Source organism: Haemaphysalis longicornis, unplaced genomic scaffold, assembly GCF_048455015.1.
Source record: "Haemaphysalis longicornis isolate Haplotype H1 unplaced genomic scaffold, Haemaphysalis longicornis Haplotype H1 scaffold_10, whole genome shotgun sequence".
Lineage (NCBI taxonomy): Eukaryota > Metazoa > Arthropoda > Arachnida > Ixodida > Ixodidae > Haemaphysalis > Haemaphysalis longicornis.
Window position 1 is genome coordinate 3875117 of NW_027526204.1, and position 21704 is coordinate 3896820.

The 21704-nt window shown below is 54.2% G+C and overlaps 2 protein-coding genes across 3 annotated transcripts in view; one reads left to right on the top strand and one right to left on the bottom strand.

Moving 5' to 3' along the window:
- LOC144158132 (major facilitator superfamily domain-containing protein 4A-like) overlaps positions 1-21704 on the bottom strand; it is a 692369-nt gene that overhangs the window by 455675 nt on the left and 214990 nt on the right. The window lies entirely within an intron of this gene.
- LOC144158129 (heme peroxidase 2) overlaps positions 1-21704 on the top strand; it is a 150532-nt gene that overhangs the window by 80768 nt on the left and 48060 nt on the right. Inside the window, exon 2 of one of the 2 annotated variants that reach the window (XM_077688784.1) lies at positions 11561-11958. In XM_077688784.1, the coding sequence (XP_077544910.1) occupies positions 11561-11958 (398 nt within the window). Of the gene's footprint in view, positions 1-11560; positions 11959-15470; positions 16132-21704 lie in introns of those variants that run through there. The other variant, XM_077688785.1, reaches the window with a different exon arrangement.

Here is a 21704-nt window from a genome sequence, read left to right on the forward strand (position 1 = left end):
GATCCGGTGCCGCGATTTCAACCCAGGTCTGCACAGGCCGGTGCACTACCACTGTTCCATCTCCGGCACACGTTACCAGCAGTGGAGCAACAGCGCTTCCCGTGATTGCTCCTTTCTTCGTGGCGCTTTGGCGGGCCGGCTTCGCAAGACCATGAATGGGAACACGCATTGTAGGCGGGCCAGCTGGTACACAGCTGAGGTACGAACAGCGCAGGAACAGGACGATAAGAGGACCACACAAACACGGCGCCGTGTTTACTCACGGCGCCGTGATCCTCCTATCGCCCTGTTCCTGCGCTGTTCGTAACTCAGTCATAAATTGGAAACGCATACATTGTAGGGTAGTGCGTGCAACGTGGAAACCTGAACGTGATTGAACGTGAGATGAGCTCGCGCACACCAGTCACGGCACACAAGGGAATCTGTCCATTTTGCTGCTAGCTGAAGACTGGGCGATTTGCGCCGTAAGGCGAAGAAACAAAACAGCAACAAAAAAAAAAGGAAAAAACGAAGGAGGAGACGCCAACACGGCGTAACCGAAAATAAGTAAGTGGGACCAAAACGCAAAGATACAAAAACAAATAAAGTGATGCAGATGCTGTGTCGCAGTAAACAAATTGGTTATAAATCCCCGCCAGGCCTCACCCGCCGTGGGCGTTGCTGTGCGATGAGCCCAAGGAAGCGGATTCGATCCCGACCGAGGTGGCTGCTTTACAGTGCGGTGTCTACATTTGCTGTGCGCATCCCCAAGTGGCCCAAATTAATCCGGAGCCATCCACTCATAGCCCAGGACGGGCGCGGATTTTTGCGGAGGATACGCTCTCTATCCCAGATGAAAGGGAATCACTTGAAACTCCTGCAAATGGAACATTTTTCCTGATGGGAACCTGGAATGGTTGAAAACGAATCTCTTAGATGCTGCCAAAACGAATGCTGGCAAGCATGAACGTGAGCCAGGCGGCAGCACACTTTTAACTGTGCGTGAGAAACGCTGTTCAAGAACTTGCCCCCATCTAAATGAGTAATAAAATGCACTCTTCCTCTTTCTGTATGCGGTATTTTAAACGTGCATCGAAACCGTCGAAGCTGTTTGCATACGCAGGTGCGGGATAGAGCGGAGGCGTGCGTGCGAAAATTTATTGCAAATCAAAATTATTTCTGCAAATCCACTTGGAAATTCGTCGCGGTTACCTCACTATGTAAAACGCTGCCTTTGACATGAGCTCGAGGACATGGTCTCCTGAAAAACTGTCCCTGTCCCTTTCCGTGCCCCGAGAATTTTTTTATTTACTCCTTACAGCGGCGGTCAATTTCTTACGAGACGACGACAACGTCGGCTTCTCGTCCACTTTATGCTCGCCTTAAAAGCGTGCATGGCTGCGCTCCCAAACAAGGCTCTGAAAGTGGACCGCGTTGGAACAGTGCAGGCGGAGAATGACCGAGTGGCCGCTGCAGGCCCACCCACGCGACCGCGTCCACATCGTGCGCCCCCGCCCTGTGCTGGCGTTATAATGACGACAGATCGCTCGACGTGGTGAAACCCGCAGGAGCGTAGGTGACAAACGCCGACCCACACACCGCTGACAATCGCTGGCAGATCGATGCGTCGATTCGGCACCACCCAGCCCAGTGGGAAGACCGTTTGTTCGAGCCGAAGGAGAACAATTAAAAAATATGTCTGCGTCGCATTCGAGCGATTCATTCCTCGTGCGATCGACGGAACGACTTATTTAGCGCAGTCGAGATTAACACCAGAATCTACATATGGCTACTTCTCCGGTTCAAACACGGCCGTGAAACAAAATTGAGCGTAATTTGGTTTGATTGAAAGGGGACATCTGCTATACACCACAAACAAGCCGTTGGCAATAGTTGCAGTCCCCCCGCCCCCCTCGTAGCCTTTTTTTTTAGCTTACAATTCTTGCCACATTAATTGCACAAAACAAGTTAGCACTGTAGCAATCGGAGTGAAGTTGGGCGGATGCGCCACCTTTGGGCGACGTTACCGGTCGGGCGCCAAGTGATGTCGTCTGCTCGCACCGCAAATTTCGTCTGGTTGTGCCCCCTCAACTTTTGTGCCTCCGCTCGCGTTCCTGAAGTGATTGGAATGCTGCACGTGGCACACATCCTTTGGACACGCCACAGTATTCACCGGACACGCAAACAACGGCTCGGTGTCATCGGCATCGTAGCCGCTACGTCGGGACCGTCAGCTACGAGAGGCGGATGATGAAACCGTTTTGGAAAGGGGCACGCTGGTAATTCACCGTGAGATACTCACGAAGGAAGTCTCAAAGCGCGCGTGAAACTGTAATATGGGTGCTCTTGCAAAAAAAATGCAACCCCCACCCTCCTCCCTGTGTATGGGAAGGAAGGTTGCGGCCAAAGTGTGACCCTGCAGAGCCCTCGACAACCGTCCTGACGCCATCGGGAGGGCCCGATCTCCGGCTTTCGTAAACATGCCGAATCATTGGTGCGGCATATCTTGGGAAGGTACTGCCAGAAACTGGCTCAATTGCGCGGCGTGCGCGGTCCGGTGTTGGCCAATCTTTTCGCCATTGGCGCGCCCGAAGATTGACGCGTGTGGGTACGAAGGAGCGAGAAACGCGTGCGTTGCGCAACAGCGTCAAAGCGAATGCGGCGGCCAGTATGCAGCACATGCAGAAGCAGCGAGGCTGACTTGATACGCATAGCGCCGTGTTCCGTCACCCCATCGGACTGAATTAGAGCGATGGCAATGCGGTGCGCAGTTACGGCGCCCGGCGCAGCAGACAATTCCGTCCGTGAGCCTTGCGCTTCCTCCTGGGAAGAACCACGGAGCCTGGCGCCCTTTCCGCCGCCTCTTGCCAAGCTTGCTTGCAGAATGCAGCGTCGCCCGAGTTATGTGCAGCTGCGCCGAGCGTGCGGACCGGCAGGAACGGACAGCGCATTCAGATCCCGCTGCAAAATAGCCGAAACAAAAGCCACGCTCGCTCCTGCCATAACACCTCCTTCCGTGGCTTCGTCTAGCGCGAATGGAACTGGAACTGGAACGAACTGGAAACAGGCGAGCGAAAAAAAACATAACAAAAAAAACCTGTCGGTATTTCCTTCTATCCTGTATCTATCTCGCATCTCTCCTGTTCGTCTGCTTTTTGCGCTACACGATGCCGCGTGTAAGCGACACCAACTAGCCCAAGCGCACACTCCACTAACTTGCTTCCAGTCAAGTAGTCGAATTCTTTCTACTGCGATGCCTGTGAATTATATTTGATGACGGAGGAGGAGGAAATAACTTTCTTGGGTCTTCTGGCCTGTGGCGCCTGCGAGACGAGTGCGAGAATGCCTTGGCTCCTGGCGGCGCGTTCCACTGGTGGGTGTCAAAGTGTTCGCTTTGTAACAGCGCGCTCTCCCATCGCTTCTTACTGGCGATCAAAAATGGCCCTTTTGGGTGCCCATAGCATGCGATCCGGCGCTTTTTTTTCGTCGTGTGTCTATTGCCGTGTGTCCGTCGACCGCATCACGGCGCATGCGCGAAACACTTCATATCGGAAAAACAAAATGCCTTTGCCACTTCGGAAGTTGGCGGTCCAACTCAGAACCCTTTGATAGTGAAAAGAGCGAATCATAGCCACTCGGCCACGAGCCTGCTCTACGACAAGCGCGGGTTTCATGTTCAAGCTATGTGAACATTTTAAAGGCGCGAGTCCGGGGAAAATTCATAGTCTACTGGAACTCAAAATGGCAACCATCAAAATTCATTCCGCCCCTGTGCCGCGCCAGATCATCGCCGAGGCGATGGCCAGATATACGCCGTGCACAGACGCAGGGCAGTTACACCCGTCAGAAGATCAGTTGGCTAATAGTAAAATTGGCTAGTGAAACATTTTTATTCAGCGCACGAGAGAACAGGACGCAAGAAGAAAATACGACAAGGGTTTGTGTCCAGTGTTCTCTTCGGGTCCCGTACTGTCCTGCGCTAAATAAAAATTAAAGCTGTTCCACTCAGTGGGAAATCTGTCGGAAGTGCAGAGCAGTGATTCGCCATAATGGGCTGCAGCGCTGTTACCCACCCAATGCATTCCAAATTTCCCGCCTTCGCAGTGCTCGCGCGCCCCCTGCCTGAAACTGCGCCAGCAGGAGTTCTGTACTTTTTCCGCTTGCTTTAATTTTGTATGCTGGAGCTGTTTTGCGTCATTTCGAACGCGTAATTTTTTTCTTGCGTGGCTGGAGCCCTTCTGCGACATTTCGAACGCGCCATTTTTTTCTTGCGTGGCTGGAGCCCTTCTACGGCTTTTCGAAGGCGCCATTTCTTTCTTGCGCGGTCGCTCTTTTCGCTTACCATCGTAAAAACTAACCCAACGAGCGTTTTTAACGAAATGAACGCGGGGGCTGCCGGTTATATACACAGACTTTGCCTGAACTGTATCCGCAGTTTTCTTTTCCCTAAATAACGGAAACATGTATGAAAAGCGCCAGCGGTTCACACAGTTTTGAGCGATTATGACTATTTAGACGGCGTTGTTTTCGAAGCCTCATCGCGACTCTGACGCCGGTACAGAAGGGTCCGTTATCTCGCTGCGCCGCCTGATTCCGGCAGTCGCATGGACCGTTAGCGAGCAAAGACGACACGGCGAGTCCATAAAGTGTTCTGCACGTAATAATGTTTCACAGCCGTAACTAACTAGCCCACATCGACACCTTGACTCGCTAGTGAGTGGCATGCTCGAATTTCTTTATCGGCTTTCCAAGCGGCGACTTCGCCTCGTGCGCAGCACGTCCTCGGAGAATCCCAGAAACGCCCCCGATCACGTCAAAAGCTATCACGTTGACGGGATCGCCTGCAGTTGTTTGGATCTTTTTTTTAATAAAAGGTAGTCCTTTTCCCGTGATCCTTGAAGCACCTACTCGCGGCTATGGACAGCCAAATTAAGCGTCGAAGTGGAAAAGTCATCGGGATGCAAAACTGCGAACCGAAAGGCTTGTATGCGACGCCCCTGACAGGCACGGGCGGACGCTAGGACGGCGCCGCAGCCAACTCGCGACATGGCGGATTTCCCGGAGTGTCGGCGAACGCGGCCGCCGGGTAATCGCGCAGCCAGCGTTGCGCAACACGGAGGCGCCCGATGCAAGAAGGAAGCCAGGGGTGGGGGCAAAACAGGTCGCGTTAACGGCGACCGGCGCAGCAGAGCGCGTACTTGGGAAATGCCCCCGTCGGAATGCGTGGGACGGGGCGGCAGTGTGAGGAAGCCCCTGCTCTGCCCGCGGGCCGTTGCGAAATCCGCGATCATCCGCGATACGATTCGCTTAAATGGCAGCGAGACGCGCCAGCAGCAGCACATCCGCCAACAGAGAAAGCGCTGCCGCATACCTGGGCGCGTCGTCGTCCGGTGGGTGAGTGCCTGCCACTGCCGGTCGTTCAACCCACGGCGAATTGGGAATGGAATCTGTCGCCACCGTTGCGCAAGGCACGAGCGAGCACGGGCCGGCTACTTTCACCGCCTATGCATCTCTTCCATGCACTATCGCTTACAAGAAACCGTATGAAATTTCGCGTGGCTGCCTATTTGTCGTCATCAGACTCGCTCCCTAGAGGAATGGATGGAGCCCAGACATTTTCCAACGCGCAGTACGTTGACCTTTAGTAGCTGGAATGCATAGGAATGCATAGATGACATTTTGATACAGTGTCCGTCTCTAGCTGCTGAGACAAACTGCAGAATGACGCAAATTCAATCGCTAATAGCGAGCGCTGCTATAATAAGTACGTGGGTGCGCCTTCTTCGTCTTACCAGGCCGTGTACGATCAACGGTGCGAAAGACAGGAATCACTGACTTCCCGCCTCCGCTGCTTCGCCCCTGGCCCTGCACACCAGCCGTCTTTCATTGATTTTACCCGTGTTCACTCGAACCAATTTTAGTTGTCACCTATTCATCGAAACACTTTCTTGGCGCTCTTTGCCCTAGTTGGCCTTGCGCCATGAACATTCAAACATCATTATCATCATTTTTCGTGCGTATAACTGGATTGATTGATTGATTGATTGAGGTTTAACGCGCCGACGCTACACAGGCAATGAGGCGCGCCGTAGTGGAGGGCTTGGGATTAATTTTGACCACCTGGAGGGATCTTTACCGTGCGCCGAAATCTCGAACACACGGGCGTTTTTGCTTTTCGCCTCCACCAGAAAAGCGGCCGGGGATCGAACCCGCGTCCTGGGACTCCGCGCCTACTAGGCACTGGACGTCAGACGCCATTGTACCACAAGTGACGAGCCATGCTCTCAATTTAGGCCTCTCGTCAAGCGCGGGCACTCAGGCTTCTCAGAACTGTGCATAGGAACCGCAGGGAGAAAAATAGCGAACCCCTTCCCTCCGGAAACGGGGGTCCACGCGAAGCTCGACCTCAGGGAAAAGGAAAACTAATCCCCACTGCGAAAATCAAAGCGCAAAATCATAAAGATCAGCACGCCAAACCATTGACCGACCCCAACAAAAGCCTTTCCTTTCGCTGAGCGATCCAAGCGCGGCCTATCCGTGCTGCAGCCGACGGGGAACTGTGCACCTGCGATGCGGCGTGATGCGCCGCCGCACATAGCGCGCAGCGACAGCAGCGGGCGAGCAGGGAGAGAGGGGAATCCCGCGGCCGGAGCAGGCTTTTGCGCGACGACACCGACACCGCAGGCCATTGTGGCGTCACCGGGCGTGCCATATGCAAACGAGGAGGAAGGAAGAGGTGTTCTAGGCGAATGCCACCGACGGCGCTAGTCAGCCGATGCGCGCTTTGTTTGGAAAACGGCGAATTGTCTTTTTTTTAAACCCGAGTACTGCCTTCCTGAATCATCCATTTTTGCGTCTTTTCCACACGACAGAGCCATTAGGTTAGAATTTGTAAACCAACCCAGCATTATTTCTATCCACTTCGTAGAATTCACTGCACATTCACGGCGTCGTAGATAGTTCGGACACTTAATTGTAAAAAAATGCACCCATGATTACCGTAGTCCCTAATGCGAAATTTCTGCCCAGCGCGAATTCCAGCCTTCTCGGCCTCGGCGCATATCTGCTGCGTCTCAAGAAGTGATCGCGTGAACAGCGAACGAATGCCGGCGCGCACTACTCGACCGTTATCTCGCAGCACTTCGCCGCCACCGAGCATGCTGTTGCAAATTGTTTGAACCTCCCGCGCAAATGTAACGCGGTTCGGATGAGCCACAAACGAAGGAGGAGCTACTGGCGGAAAGTGTGAGGGGCAAGGCGCTCCTCAGCGGCGACGCATGGCGAAAGTGTGAGGAGGAAGCCGTCAGACATGCTGAGCCGTGGCCACGCGCTGGGAGATGACTCCTTAGCAGCGCATGGTGCCCTCCCCCTCACACTTTCGCCCAAAGCTGCTCCTATGTTTTGTGTCTCGTTCGCTCTGTCGCTTACGTGGGCATCACCGACGCCGCAGCCAAACCTCGGTGCCTGGCGCCAAAGTGCTGTGCACTAAAAGAAAAACACGCGACGCTGGCGTATAGAAGGCAGTTCGTCCGTATACGCGTTGACTTGTTGGCCGCACTACTCGCACTACGAGATGTACACGCGGAAGTAAAAATTTGAGTTGAAAAAAAAATCGGACGCTCGGTGTGCTGTGTCAAGTAGGCAAGCTGAACAGGACGCTGACGGTTACACGCGCGTGGTCCGTGCCCTTGCTCCCGTGACGCTTTCTGCCACTAACCGTGCATCTTCGCTAAATAGCAACCTGCGCGTAAGGGCTGTAAATGCACTTTGTAAACACCGCTCTACTTACACAGTGCAAAATCATTTTATAGACTTAGCAGAACGGTAGCAAGCAATAAAGCAGCACGACTGTTCGCGGGACATAGCATGCAAAAATGTGAGCACGCCCATGGCACAATGAGTCTTGCATTCTTTTGTATGCACTTATCGTTATATTGTGATGAATGCACTGCTGGAAGCAAGGTCCAATACTTGCCGTGCGCTCCGTGCTTGTTGGAATGGATGAATAGCCGTGTATACAGTGCGCCACACGTACCTGCAAAAGACAAGGCCGAGCTGCAATGTAGTGCACCACTGGCCGTAAAATTGCACTTCGCAGCGTCGTCACAGGACACTTGGGGTAACTGCGTGACTGCGCCTTTAAGCTTCTATATTCGTCATAAAAGGCCCTGATTACGTATTTTGCCGGACAAAGGCATCTCTCCAATATACAACAGCCCCAAACACGTTATGTTTAAATACATTATTTGCCTTCGAAATTTATTTAACCCAGAACCTTTGTGCAGCGAGTCTGCTGCTAAAAGTTTCTAGATGCTCGAGTCCCGTCCTCCGGTTAAAAAGAGGGTCCCTTCAACGCAGCTTGTATACATGTGCGATGGCTGCTACGCATAAGCGCAGGATACACTTGCATATGCTGACAAATATACCACACAATGGACGCGGGAACACAGCCGCCCTCTAATTCGACTGGTAGAACATCGGACTCGTTATATTAAGATTGCAAATAAATGCTGGCGATATCTACGCATGACGACCCCTTACGTGCAGTGCACCTGATCTCGGTGTGCGTCTTTTGTGCTTAAATCTGTGTTCACGTGGCTAGGACTAAAGAGCCGTCTAGCGCGGTCCAGGCAATGACAGCGCGCATCCGTTCACACTGTTTCGGCGTTGGAGGTGCGAGTGACGATTAGGAGAGCCCCTTGCAATGGCCGTGGGCATCCAAGTTCCTGATTCTATAGAAATAGCGCGAAAGGTGCAACCGGCGAGAAAGATAGAGAGAAAACTTCTTAATTTAGAGCACTGGTATTCTTACGTGACCTGTGCCTTCTTCCGTGGATGTAATCAGTGCCTCACGCAGTAAAATCGTTGTTCTTTATGCTCCGATGTTTAGATATGTAGAAGCAAGCCCCGAACATTTGGAGCGAATTTCCCGTAATAGTGTACGGCGTGTCCGGGTGTTTTATAAATATTTATACATACATACATAGTCAGTTTATTTTTCGGAGGATGCTAATATACTTTTTAGTGCTTGAGTAAAAGTATTTTTGCGGCTCGTTGGCCTTGCACAATTAAACACCATCCATCATCATCATTTTTGCGGAACGCTTCTTAATAATATTTGGCGACATGTTGATCGCTCTGGGAATGGCAAAAGTAAATACAGCAGCCCTAGCAAGGCTTGCGTGATTAGCGCATCCTTCATCTTAACGTAAAATGTCAGTAAATGGTTGGCGTCCAACCGCTCCGTCTCTTGGCGGTTAATGAAAGTTACAAGATCGCTTCTTAGCCCATATGAGTATGCATTTCGCGCTATAAAATTTCCCCGGTGTTGCTATGCCCGATAGGAACATATTCCCTGCACATCCGGGTCAACACGCGTCACATTTCTTTGCGTTTAAAGTCAGTTCCGCATCCTGTATAAAAGGCCATAACACATTTAGCAAGAAAGTCCAACAGTCGAAGCTGCAGAGCGGTAGAAACAGAAGGTCGGGCATTTTCCCGGTCGTATTATGGCCCCTCGACGGTTTTAAGACAGCGTATTTATCAAGCCTAACGCGGAAAACACAGAAGATAAATACAAACGACGTCGGTCGTAAGACACCCTTTTTGCGTGCGGCCACCCTCCGCTCTTTGCAGGCATCCAGCTTACCGCCAGACGTTAAAGGATCGAAGTCCTGTTCTCCCTTGATTGCCAGATCCTACTCGCTCATGACCCAGCGATTAATTTCACGGACAATGGGCTCTCGGAATCGATTCGCGGATGCACAGCCCGGGCCGTTTGGGATTCCGGCAGCTGGTTCCGTTCGCGGAACACCGCCCAGGCATCGCCGTCCCTTCTGGTGCATTCAGGCCGAACAGGAAAGAGCCGTGCCTTGTCCTCTCCGAGGCGTTGCGTGAGGTGAGGCGACCGTGACCTCGGTGCCCCCAAGATCTTGGCACTGACGACTTCAGGCTGAAGAAGCGAACAAGGCGAGTCCGGTCGCTAAGTGTTTCCACTCGCGCTCGGCGGAGGAGGCGTTTCTTGGCGTGCTCAATTGACATAAAGATCTACTTTACTCGCTAGCACGCGGCAAGCAATGTCAACGTGCGTGGACGAAGCGATTTGAACCTGCACTTCTGTGGCCTTCCCAAACGAGGCAGGGCTGCAGCATATCCGTCCAAGGACTTTTAGGACTGCACCGACGTTCCATCTTGCATCCTGCGATAACCATGCGTAACTCAAAAAAAGTGAAAATGTCCTTTGCCCGGATTCGTTTAGTAACCTGTAATTAGTGACCTTCTTTAGCACATTAGATAGATGGCAAGCCCGAACTGTGACAGTTTAACCGAAATGTTGGGGCATAAAATGCCTGGAGCAGTGCTCGTCCGTCCTCAGCGTTTTTCATTAGTTCGTTTTGTGCGTGCTCGTGGAGTGACACGGTGAAGCGTATTTGCACGAGCCCTTCCGAGGCGGCCTCTGCTGATCAGTGATGGCTCATTTTTTACGCCGTCGGTCGCTAAACGTCCACGGGGATCGTGGTTCGTATAATTTCCCCTACCGTGACCAAAACTGGCCGGAATAACTGCCTAAAATAACTACCATAACGGCAACTAATAACAGGAAGCAGTGCATTACCAAATAATTTCAATTTTTTTTGTTCCCAAAGGCCCCATCAATCTCCAGACTGTTTTCGGAGGCGTTTAGGAGAGCTTCTTGTTCAACCGAGAGTTCAACCGCGTACATGTCCGACAGAGGGAACCGAACGGAGAAACCGGTCTGGAAGGAGTGTCACGAAAAGCACTCTTTTGGAGTGAAAGGTCCACTACGCTACATCTTTCAAGGTCATTCATCGTTTCGCAATGGACGCCGCGCAATCTACGCCTTTCTTTCTTAGCGCTTCGCCCGCCTACCATTGTCCCATAAAAAGAAAGTGTATGACAGCTGCATCTTACCGGTACTCACCTACGGGGCAGAAACTTGGAGGCTCACTAAGAAGGTTTAACTTAAATTGAGGACGACTCAGCGTGCAATGGATCGGAAGATTGTAAGTGTAGCATTAAGGGACAAGAAGAGAGCGGAGTGGGTCAGGGAACAAACGCGTGTTCAGGACATATTAGTACAAAATAAGAAGAAGAAATGGACGTGGGCAGGGCATGTAATGCGAAGGCAAGATAACCGTTGGTCATTAAGGGTAACAGAGCGGAATGAGATTAAGACGTTTGCGGGGATAAATTGGTCGCAGTTAGCACAGGACCGGGGTGATTGGAGAATAATGGGAGAGGCCTTTGCCCTGCAGTGGGCGTAGATAGGCTGGTGATGATGATGATGCTTCGCCCGTTCGGAGCCTCGTGACTAGGCCAGGGGGAAGCGGCTGCTTCGCCTGCGCTTGATCGCTTCAGCGCAAGCGAGCCACGGTTAACAGCTGCATCGCCTCCACTTGGTCCCTTGGTGTCGATGGCGTGCCGGCTGGGCGGCGTGCTCTTCGGCGCAGGTCCAATAATCCAACAGATATAGCTCAAGCGAGGGGCAGACGGTCACGAAGCACCGTCTTCGCTTTCCCGCGGGACAAGGAGTGTTCAAAGCGAGCCATTCTCTTCGCAGGCAGCGGCACATCTGGAACATCACGGAGCCGACGCTGTTCGCGAACGGCGTGGCCATGCGTCCGGGCCAGGCGCCCTGGTTCCTGGGAGCCATGGGCAAGACCAAGGTGGTCTCCAAGAACATCTCGGCGCTGGCGCTCATCACCGAGGAGGCGAGCCGCAACCTGGCGCGCCAGCTGGGCCTGAGCGCGCGTGACGTCACCTTCGGCCTCACCAAGGTGGACGTCCGCGGCACGCTGGCGCAGGCGCTGTGCCCCTACAAGGCCGGCAGGCAGGCGCCCCCCTGTCGCCCCGAGCGCTTCCGCAGCTACGACGGATACTGCAACAACCTGGACAACCCGTACTGGGGGAGCGCCAACATCCGCTACCTCAGGTTCCTGCCGCCGAGCTACGCCGACGGTCAGTCGCTGCCTCTGCGTTATGCGTCGCGGGCCGGGGGGACGACGTTGCTCTAGCGCTGTGGCAACACGCGCCCCTTTCGCGTAACGATGCTCAGTATACAGGGCGCCCATAAGAGCGCTGTTTTATTAACGCCATATGCGTCTCGTCAGGCGCAAAAAGTGCAACTTGTGTCCTTGCGCGGGCCGGGGACAAAGCATCAACATATTAAAGCGGCTAGACCAGATTTCATCGCTTGTGGCCTGAATGGCCAACGAGACGAAAGATCCATCGAGACGGAAGGTCCAATCGAGCCTGAATGTCCACCGAGACGGAAGGTCCAACAATAAGACAGGTTTAGTGGGCTCATCAGTTGTGTAAAAGTTTACCTCATCAAACGTCATTGACCGTTTCGACAATTTCGCTGGTCCTATTCATGCAGGACTCAGTTTCGCGTCTATGTAACCCGTTGCTCGTGAGCGCACTGTCCGGGATGTTCAGGTCAATTTCAGCAATATCGTTTGTCACTAAAACAAACAATAAAGTTTAGTTACCTCAAAAGAAGAATAATGGTCACGTGGCATTGGCGGCGGCCGTAACCACTACAGCACTGACGACGACACGTTCTGCAATGTGATTGAACGATGCCCAAGATTTTAAGCTTTATGTACAGTCTAATCTGTTTCCATGTTTTTTTTTTAATTTTTTTAGTACTATTGGCAACAAGCACATGTATCGGAATGTAGTTGTCGCTTATTTTGGGAGAGTTGTTCGAATCAGGTTCGGTTTTGGTTCCCCACAACAACATGCTAGGCGTCCAACGATATCGCTGGTTGGCTGTCATTGCCGGCTCCATGATAACACAGATACGGCTGCAAGCTCCGCTTGGAATGGTGACGTTCACTGGCTGAGGCGTACGCAGTGGCTGCACGCCCTCCCCGCCATCGGAGACGCTCAACTGCGAGGCGCTTCTCCCTCAACTTTGGAGCTTGCCTGGCTCGTCTCCGGGTCGTACTAAGAGGCACGGTCGCACGAGGCCGACAGTCGGTGGATTCGGCACTGTGCCTGCAAGCTGTGCGCGATATGTCAACACCAAGCCAACGGGAGCTCGCCAGCGCGTAGTTGTCTGTCTGCATGCAGTCTCCAATCTCGCTCATAATGCAATGGTGATTGCAGCGCGAAATGGTGAATGCAGTAGAGGAAACATTACCTATACAAAAAGAAGTCAACTGCCAAAAAAAATTCAACCTCATATTCGAACCTGCTCTTACGATGCACTGCATCTATTGCTTCAAACCACTCGTACATGCCACATTTTTTTCTTTACTGCATGGAAAACGTGCAGTTCTTGTACAATACAAAAGTTAGCAGTTATCCCAGAAGAATAACACCACAGCAGCTACAATCAGGCACCCGTCAAAACTTAAGGACGCAGACACGTGCGTCCAACAGGTGCAGCCACTCTGGTGGGGGGTCATTTCCCGCTGCAGTGATGTTCTGCACCAACGTAGCCTGCACTCAAAAAACGGGCTTCGTCGGTCGGGGGGGGGGGGGGGGGGGGGGGGGGGGCTCCGCATGCCGATCAGTCATGCGGCACTTCTTTCTACAAGCTATACAGTCCCATCACAAAAAAAAAATGGCCGCGTATCTGCTCCTTTCGTTCAAAATGTCGTCAAAAGACGATAGTCTTTGTAGAAATTTGCCAAGGACATGCCCCCCTTTGATTTTCCGCTCACCTCTCATGCTGTCCCTGTACCGTCGCGCTCATCCCAAGGTAAACATACTAAAGGTTTGCTCAAGGAGATTTGAATTTTACCGCGTTCCACTGCTACAGGCCGGGTTCCTCGATGCCAGCGCTGCAGTACGGCGGAGGCGTGCGTGATTCGAGGCGGCCGACTTCAAGGTTTATAGTACCGCGTGGCCGTGCTCCACGTGCGTTCCAAGCAGAACGTGGAACCTAGCTAGTGGAAACTTTCGTTGCTGTCGCCGCGTGATTTTTCATATGCCGCCAGGAGGTGGCACGGGCAACAGCAGGCGGCGGTTTTCTGCAATTGATGGGGAATATCATTTGCTACCGAAAAACCAAGCATCCATGATTTTTTTAATAAAGGAACACTGTAAATATCCCTTGTACGTGTACTAATTTCCTGTCTTATATTTGCGTAACGTCTTCTTCTTGTTCAGCAAAGTTGACAAGTATGAACATATAAACCGGGCTTAGACGTTTACATTTGGTTGTGAGTATATAAGATTATTGCGCAATATCCATTTTCCTTTGGCCGGGTGGCTGAATCGAGTAACAGACAGACGGACAGAGATACATACAGACAGACCAAAATTTCTGGGTTTAAGTAGCCCAAGAAAGACCATCGTCTTTAAAAATATATCATACGGCACTCCCCTAGTCATAGAGTTTCATACTATAATATATACTACAGGGAAATCTGGCGCCACTGTAAGGGAGCCGCGCTTCGGCGAGCGTTCCGTCATGTGCCGGGCAGACACGTTCCACTTGCCCTGGGCATGGCTCATGAACAGGCTGAAAAGTTGGCTCTGGCTGCAAAAAAGCAACAATATTACTGTATAAGCTAACCAGAGCTTGAAATGGGGCTAGTTGGTTTTTTACTCGGAACATTGCTGGCGCTAGGCGGGACAAGGACGACGACATTTGTGTGTAATTAGTCGTCCTTGTCCCGCCTAGCGCCAGCAATGTTCCGAGTACTGTATAAGGGTCATCAAATTTGTTGTGTTATTATAAAATTTAACCTCCAAAAAGAATAATTTGTCAGTGATTATTTAGAAGCTTCCTGCACGATTAACAAGAAAAAAATGTTACCCTTTTTGTTGATTGTGGCTTCGAGACAAAAAAGAACCCATATGGCTAGTTAAGCCAACTAGGCGAGGAAAATCGCTAGCGGCAATGGCGCCGCCCACGGCGGCCCGCGACTGCAGCGACAGGTTTCCCTCTAGTATATATTAGTATGAAACTCTATGCAGATAGATGAAACTCTATGCAGATAGTATCTCGAGAAGGCAAGAAGCACATTGTGTAAACGGTAATGTCCATGCCCCCTTTGACAGTTTGTTGCAAAACATCCCAGAAAAACGCTGCATCCCGGCATAAAACCAAGCAATGATTAATGGTTTCTAGTGGATATAAGCGACAATTGTCCGACCAAAAGATCGACACTCCTTTTTCGTGCAAGCATGTTTTCACTGGGAGTTATCTTAAAGAAGGCAGTGCTAGATGTGTGGAATTACGGATGGCCGAGCGGTAGGAGTGACTACCGCGAAAGACAGGAGCACATGCCGAGCCGTTTGCCCAGAACGAACTGTCTTTATTTTCCCGAAACGGCCACTCGCCGCTGTGCCAGGCTTGCCTGGCTGAACATAAAACTAACAGCGCCGCGTGGGGGCGCTGCACTTGTGCTAACATTGTAACAAGCAGCTTAAAGAAAAGCGTTTTTGCGTCCCCCCAATCCCCGCAAATATCTTATCACTAGTGACTGCAGGAAAAAAGGGATCGGAAATGTGAGGTTGTGCTGATGACCCCTGTGCTAGGTCATCCTGCGCAAAAATTGTTTCCCGTACCTTGGTTTTACTCTTTACAAAAAAATTATTGGTTGATTTTTTTCTGCTTATTACCTACATTAAATTCGCTGAATCTTCTCCCACGTTTTATTGGCCTTAGATTTCCACTAGCGTACCATTTGAACGGCAAATCCAGCTTACAGCTCCACTGAAGCCTAATCAACAAAGCGTGGTAAGCCAATACAGTCAAACCCGCCTATGAGGAACCCGGATAGAGCGAATTATGCTATATATCGAACGAAAGCGAATCTGTTACGAAAACGCATGCGAAGCATATTCCTTATAACGAAGTTCGCATCGGATATATCGAACTCGGCGCGCCTACAATTGCCACCGAAATGCATGGTCTCGGAGCGGCGATTGAGATGCTGATTGGCCGCGATTGAGATGTTAAGCCTCGCATGGAGCAATGTGACGCCTGACACTTTGCCTAACTGTTTCCGACGCACGGGATTCACGACGGAGCACATCCAGTCAGCGAGTCCGGACCAAGACGGCATCATCGGAGAACTGCGCGAAGAGCTCGCCAACGTTCCAGATGCTGTGCCGAAAGGAGTGTCCTTTGAGGGTTTCCTGAGTGTCAAAGACGACTTTGCCGTCAGTGTGAGCCCTTCAGTCACAGACAGCGTCACTGATGTCATAGAGCTGGTGCTGCTGAAAGCACCGAAGAGACTGAAAATGTCACAGGGGACATCCTCAGTCTTTTCAGTGCTCTAATGAAGGTCAATGAAGCGCTTTCGCCAGTCGATGTGCTCCACCAATATGACTAGGTATCCTTGGACAGCAAACATCGCGATCAAAGCGTGGTCTCGTTGCCACCTTGGCATACGAGCCGTGAAGGCCTATTACTGATATTAAGTCTATAGAGCGCTGTCTCGGAGTGCCAGTACACATTACTCAAAGCGTACTATGTAGTTTCATTACTATACTCGGGCAATATTAGTTAAGAAGGGCAATGGCTCATGTAGTGTACCACCTCGGCCGATGCGACAGACCCGGATGCCAACGCACATGCGCACGCGTTTTAAAAGGACAATTGGGTGACTGCATGACATCGTCTGCCTATTCTCCAGTAGTTTGTTCGTCGATGCAGTGGTTATAAGCAGATTACTAAAATAAAATTACGGAAACGACTTGTGTCACCTTCAGAACACTCTCAGTAACGCACTCTTTGCGCCCCGCGGAAGAACAGCTAACCGGCATCGGTGATGAGGCCCCAGGGGCCGCGTCCGTTGTCATTCTTAACGCGTCCCATAGCACAGCAAATAGTTCGTAATATGGCGTTTAAGTGGGAAAGTCCGGTAGCGGCGATTAACGGCTGCAGTCCGCCGCAAAATGACGAGCAGCTGTCAAAGCGGGATCTGCAACCGCTCCGCACGGACAGCGGCGCTGATCGTCGCAACAACAAGCGCCGTGACGCCGATGCTGCCCGCGAAACCGGGTCAGGCGAGCGAGACGTCTTTCTTTTGTCGATCTCCAGGGCAGAGCGTGAGAGCGCCTGGCCGCCGTTTCGAAAGGCGCGGGAACAGCGGAGCGCGGTTGGCGTGACAGATGCGCCGACGTGCTGCGTTATAGGGCCCGTCGCAATACGTGAGAAACGCGGCGGACTGCTCGCTTGCCAGGAATTGGGATAAACGGCGCAGCAGCGAGACGCCGCCGCCGGGCCGAAACGAGCTTTCCCGCAGCCGTTCTGCGACGTGAAAGGAAAATGCCAAGAGCCGTGGCGGAGAGAAACTTTCACTTATGGAATCAAAATCAAACGCCCGAACTATGGGCGGCTCTGCTCAACGCACGCTGTGCGACTTTTATTTTTCCGAAAGTTTGTTAAGAGAGCAAAAAAATATGGCTGATCCTTTTTGAATAGGAATCGGTAAAACACGAAACTGAAATGGGCCTTCACAGGAGCATTTGAATGTTTATTGTACATCAATATGAACTTGCACGTCGCTATTTATATTTCGTCGGTATGGCACCGTTCGACGCGTCAGCATTAGACACTGGATTACAAGCGCCGGAGCATTGCGTAAATCCTATTGAAACCCCAGGCGCTAAACCGAACGGGTTGTCAGCGAATCGCTTGGTGAAGTCCGGGTCCGCTGAGAGAAAGGAGCATGATTTGCTGGTCGGCAGCGGTCTTGTGGGTGTGCTTGGCAAGCGACGTCGTGCTGGAACGCGTTCCACGTAGGCGGCGGCCGGAAAAACACTGCAGCTTCTGTCACGATTTAGTCCCGCGTTCGTGAACCTGGGAGGGTAGGGGTACCCTCCAGCCGAGAGACGACATGCAGCGTGCTGGTGGTGACGGTGACTGACCCCCGAGCAGCCGTGCTCGGCGGTGTTTATTGCCCGGCCACACACAATGTTGCCCACCGAGCCTGGTGGGGCCACTGAACTTAGCGGTCAACGAATATCAGGGATGGGGGGCGCCACACACTTGTCACACCCCTCACCCTCAAGTTTGTTTGTCCTACACAAACACAAAACAACACCTGTCCTCCCGGCGAGTACCGGTCCGGAGGTCTCCGCAGTCTCTCACTCCGCCGGAGCACAGGTGTCGAGGCCGTTGTGGCAGCATTATGCTGCCTGTGTCACTCGCACCAACTGTCAGCCTTCCCGGTGTCGAAGGACTTGCGCGTGGCGCCACAGTGGCGCGAGTAGCACCAGCCCCTGGTGCTGTGCTGGCAGCGGTCGGTGAAGCTGGCTCCCCTTGAAGGAGTCCAGGCTGAGGCAGTGCAGCGGGCCCGTGGCCAGGCAGCCCGGCTGCGCCAGCGCCTGCTCGGGCGCGTACGGGTCCCTGCCCACCATGCACAGCATCAGCCGCAGGTCCGGCCAGGGCCCCGCGGCCGCGGGCAGCGCCTGGTAGATGTGAAGCCGGCCCAGTGTCAGTGGCGACGAGTGGCGACGAATCCCATCCTCGTCGCCAGTGTCACGATTTAGTCCCGCGTTCGTGAACCTGGGAGGGTAGGGGTACCCTCCAGCCGAGAGACGACATGCAGCGTGCTGGCGGTGACGGTGACTGACCCCCGAGCAGCCGTGCTCGGCGGTGTTTATTGCCCGGCCACACACAATGTTGCCCACCGAGCCTGGTGGGGCCACTGAACTTAGCGGTCAACGAATATCAGGGATGGGGGGCGCCACACACTTGTCACACCCCTCACCCTCAAGTTTGTTTGTCCTACACAAACACAAAACAACACCTGTCCTCCCGGCGAGTACCGGTCCGGAGGTCTCCGCAGTCTCTCACTCCGCCGGAGCACAGGTGTCGAGGCCGTTGTGGCAGCATTATGCTGCCTGTGTCACTCGCACCAACTGTCAGCCTTCCCGGTGTCGAAGGACTTGCGCGTGGCGCCACAGTGGCGCGAGTAGCACCAGCCCCTGGTGCTGTGCTGGCAGCGGTCGGTGAAGCTGGCTCCCCTTGAAGGAGTCCAGGCTGAGGCAGTGCAGCGGGCCCGTGGCCAGGCAGCCCGGCTGCGCCAGCGCCTGCTCGGGCGCGTACGGGTCCCTGCCCACCATGCACAGCATCAGCCGCAGGTCCGGCCAGGGCCCCGCGGCCGCGGGCAGCGCCTGGTAGATGTGAAGCCGGCCCAGTGTCAGTGGCGACGAGTGGCGACGAATCCCATCCTCGTCGCCAGTGTCACGATTTAGTCCCGCGTTCGTGAACCTGGGAGGGTAGGGGTACCCTCCAGCCGAGAGACGACATGCAGCGTGCTGGCGGTGACGGTGACTGACCCCCGAGCAGCCGTGCTCGGCGGTGTTTATTGCCCGGCCACACACAATGTTGCCCACCGAGCCTGGTGGGGCCACTGAACTTAGCGGTCAACGAATATCAGGGATGGGGGGCGCCACACACTTGTCACACCCCTCACCCTCAAGTTTGTTTGTCCTACACAAACACAAAACAACACCTGTCCTCCCGGCGAGTACCGGTCCGGAGGTCTCCGCAGTCTCTCACTCCGCCGGAGCACAGGTGTCGAGGCCGTTGTGGCAGCATTATGCTGCCTGTGTCACTCGCACCAACTGTCAGCCTTCCCGGTGTCGAAGGACTTGCGCGTGGCGCCACAGTGGCGCGAGTAGCACCAGCCCCTGGTGCTGTGCTGGCAGCGGTCGGTGAAGCTGGCTCCCCTTGAAGGAGTCCAGGCTGAGGCAGTGCAGCGGGCCCGTGGCCAGGCAGCCCGGCTGCGCCAGCGCCTGCTCGGGCGCGTACGGGTCCCTGCCCACCATGCACAGCATCAGCCGCAGGTCCGGCCAGGGCCCCGCGGCCGCGGGCAGCGCCTGGTAGATGTGAAGCCGGCCCAGTGTCAGTGGCGACGAGTGGCGACGAATCCCATCCTCGTCGCCAGTGTCACGATTTAGTCCCGCGTTCGTGAACCTGGGAGGGTAGGGGTACCCTCCAGCCGAGAGACGACATGCAGCGTGCTGGCGGTGACGGTGACTGACCCCCGAGCAGCCGTGCTCGGCGGTGTTTATTGCCCGGCCACACACAATGTTGCCCACCGAGCCTGGTGGGGCCACTGAACTTAGCGGTCAACGAATATCAGGGATGGGGGGCGCCACACACTTGTCACACCCCTCACCCTCAAGTTTGTTTGTCCTACACAAACACAAAACAACACCTGTCCTCCCGGCGAGTACCGGTCCGGAGGTCTCCGCAGTCTCTCACTCCGCCGGAGCACAGGTGTCGAGGCCGTTGTGGCAGCATTATGCTGCCTGTGTCACTCGCACCAACTGTCAGCCTTCCCGGTGTCGAAGGACTTGCGCGTGGCGCCACAGTGGCGCGAGTAGCACCAGCCCCTGGTGCTGTGCTGGCAGCGGTCGGTGAAGCTGGCTCCCCTTGAAGGAGTCCAGGCTGAGGCAGTGCAGCGGGCCCGTGGCCAGGCAGCCCGGCTGCGCCAGCGCCTGCTCGGGCGCGTACGGGTCCCTGCCCACCATGCACAGCATCAGCCGCAGGTCCGGCCAGGGCCCCGCGGCCGCGGGCAGCGCCTGGTAGATGTGAAGCCGGCCCAGTGTCAGTGGCGACGAGTGGCGACGAATCCCATCCTCGTCGCCAGTGTCACGATTTAGTCCCGCGTTCGTGAACCTGGGAGGGTAGGGGTACCCTCCAGCCGAGAGACGACATGCAGCGTGCTGGCGGTGACGGTGACTGACCCCCGAGCAGCCGTGCTCGGCGGTGTTTATTGCCCGGCCACACACAATGTTGCCCACCGAGCCTGGTGGGGCCACTGAACTTAGCGGTCAACGAATATCAGGGATGGGGGGCGCCACACACTTGTCACACCCCTCACCCTCAAGTTTGTTTGTCCTACACAAACACAAAACAACACCTGTCCTCCCGGCGAGTACCGGTCCGGAGGTCTCCGCAGTCTCTCACTCCGCCGGAGCACAGGTGTCGAGGCCGTTGTGGCAGCATTATGCTGCCTGTGTCACTCGCACCAACTGTCAGCCTTCCCGGTGTCGAAGGACTTGCGCGTGGCGCCACAGTGGCGCGAGTAGCACCAGCCCCTGGTGCTGTGCTGGCAGCGGTCGGTGAAGCTGGCTCCCCTTGAAGGAGTCCAGGCTGAGGCAGTGCAGCGGGCCCGTGGCCAGGCAGCCCGGCTGCGCCAGCGCCTGCTCGGGCGCGTACGGGTCCCTGCCCACCATGCACAGCATCAGCCGCAGGTCCGGCCAGGGCCCCGCGGCCGCGGGCAGCGCCTGGTAGATGTGAAGCCGGCCCAGTGTCAGTGGCGACGAGTGGCGACGAATCCCATCCTCGTCGCCAGTGTCACGATTTAGTCCCGCGTTCGTGAACCTGGGAGGGTAGGGGTACCCTCCAGCCGAGAGACGACATGCAGCGTGCTGGCGGTGACGGTGACTGACCCCCGAGCAGCCGTGCTCGGCGGTGTTTATTGCCCGGCCACACACAATGTTGCCCACCGAGCCTGGTGGGGCCACTGAACTTAGCGGTCAACGAATATCAGGGATGGGGGGCGCCACACACTTGTCACAGCTTCCGCTGCCCCATCGAGGCGCCAACTATGGGTGCTCATTCGCGTCATGACGCACTTCACCTCTCCTAGACGGCAGCACCATCTGAATGAAGATGTTAGAGGGAAGGACATAGGGCGCGTTCGTACAGCTCTCCGGGCATGACTGCGTGGCTGAGTTGGCAGAGCGTTGTACACCTCCCGTCGAGGCCGACTGAT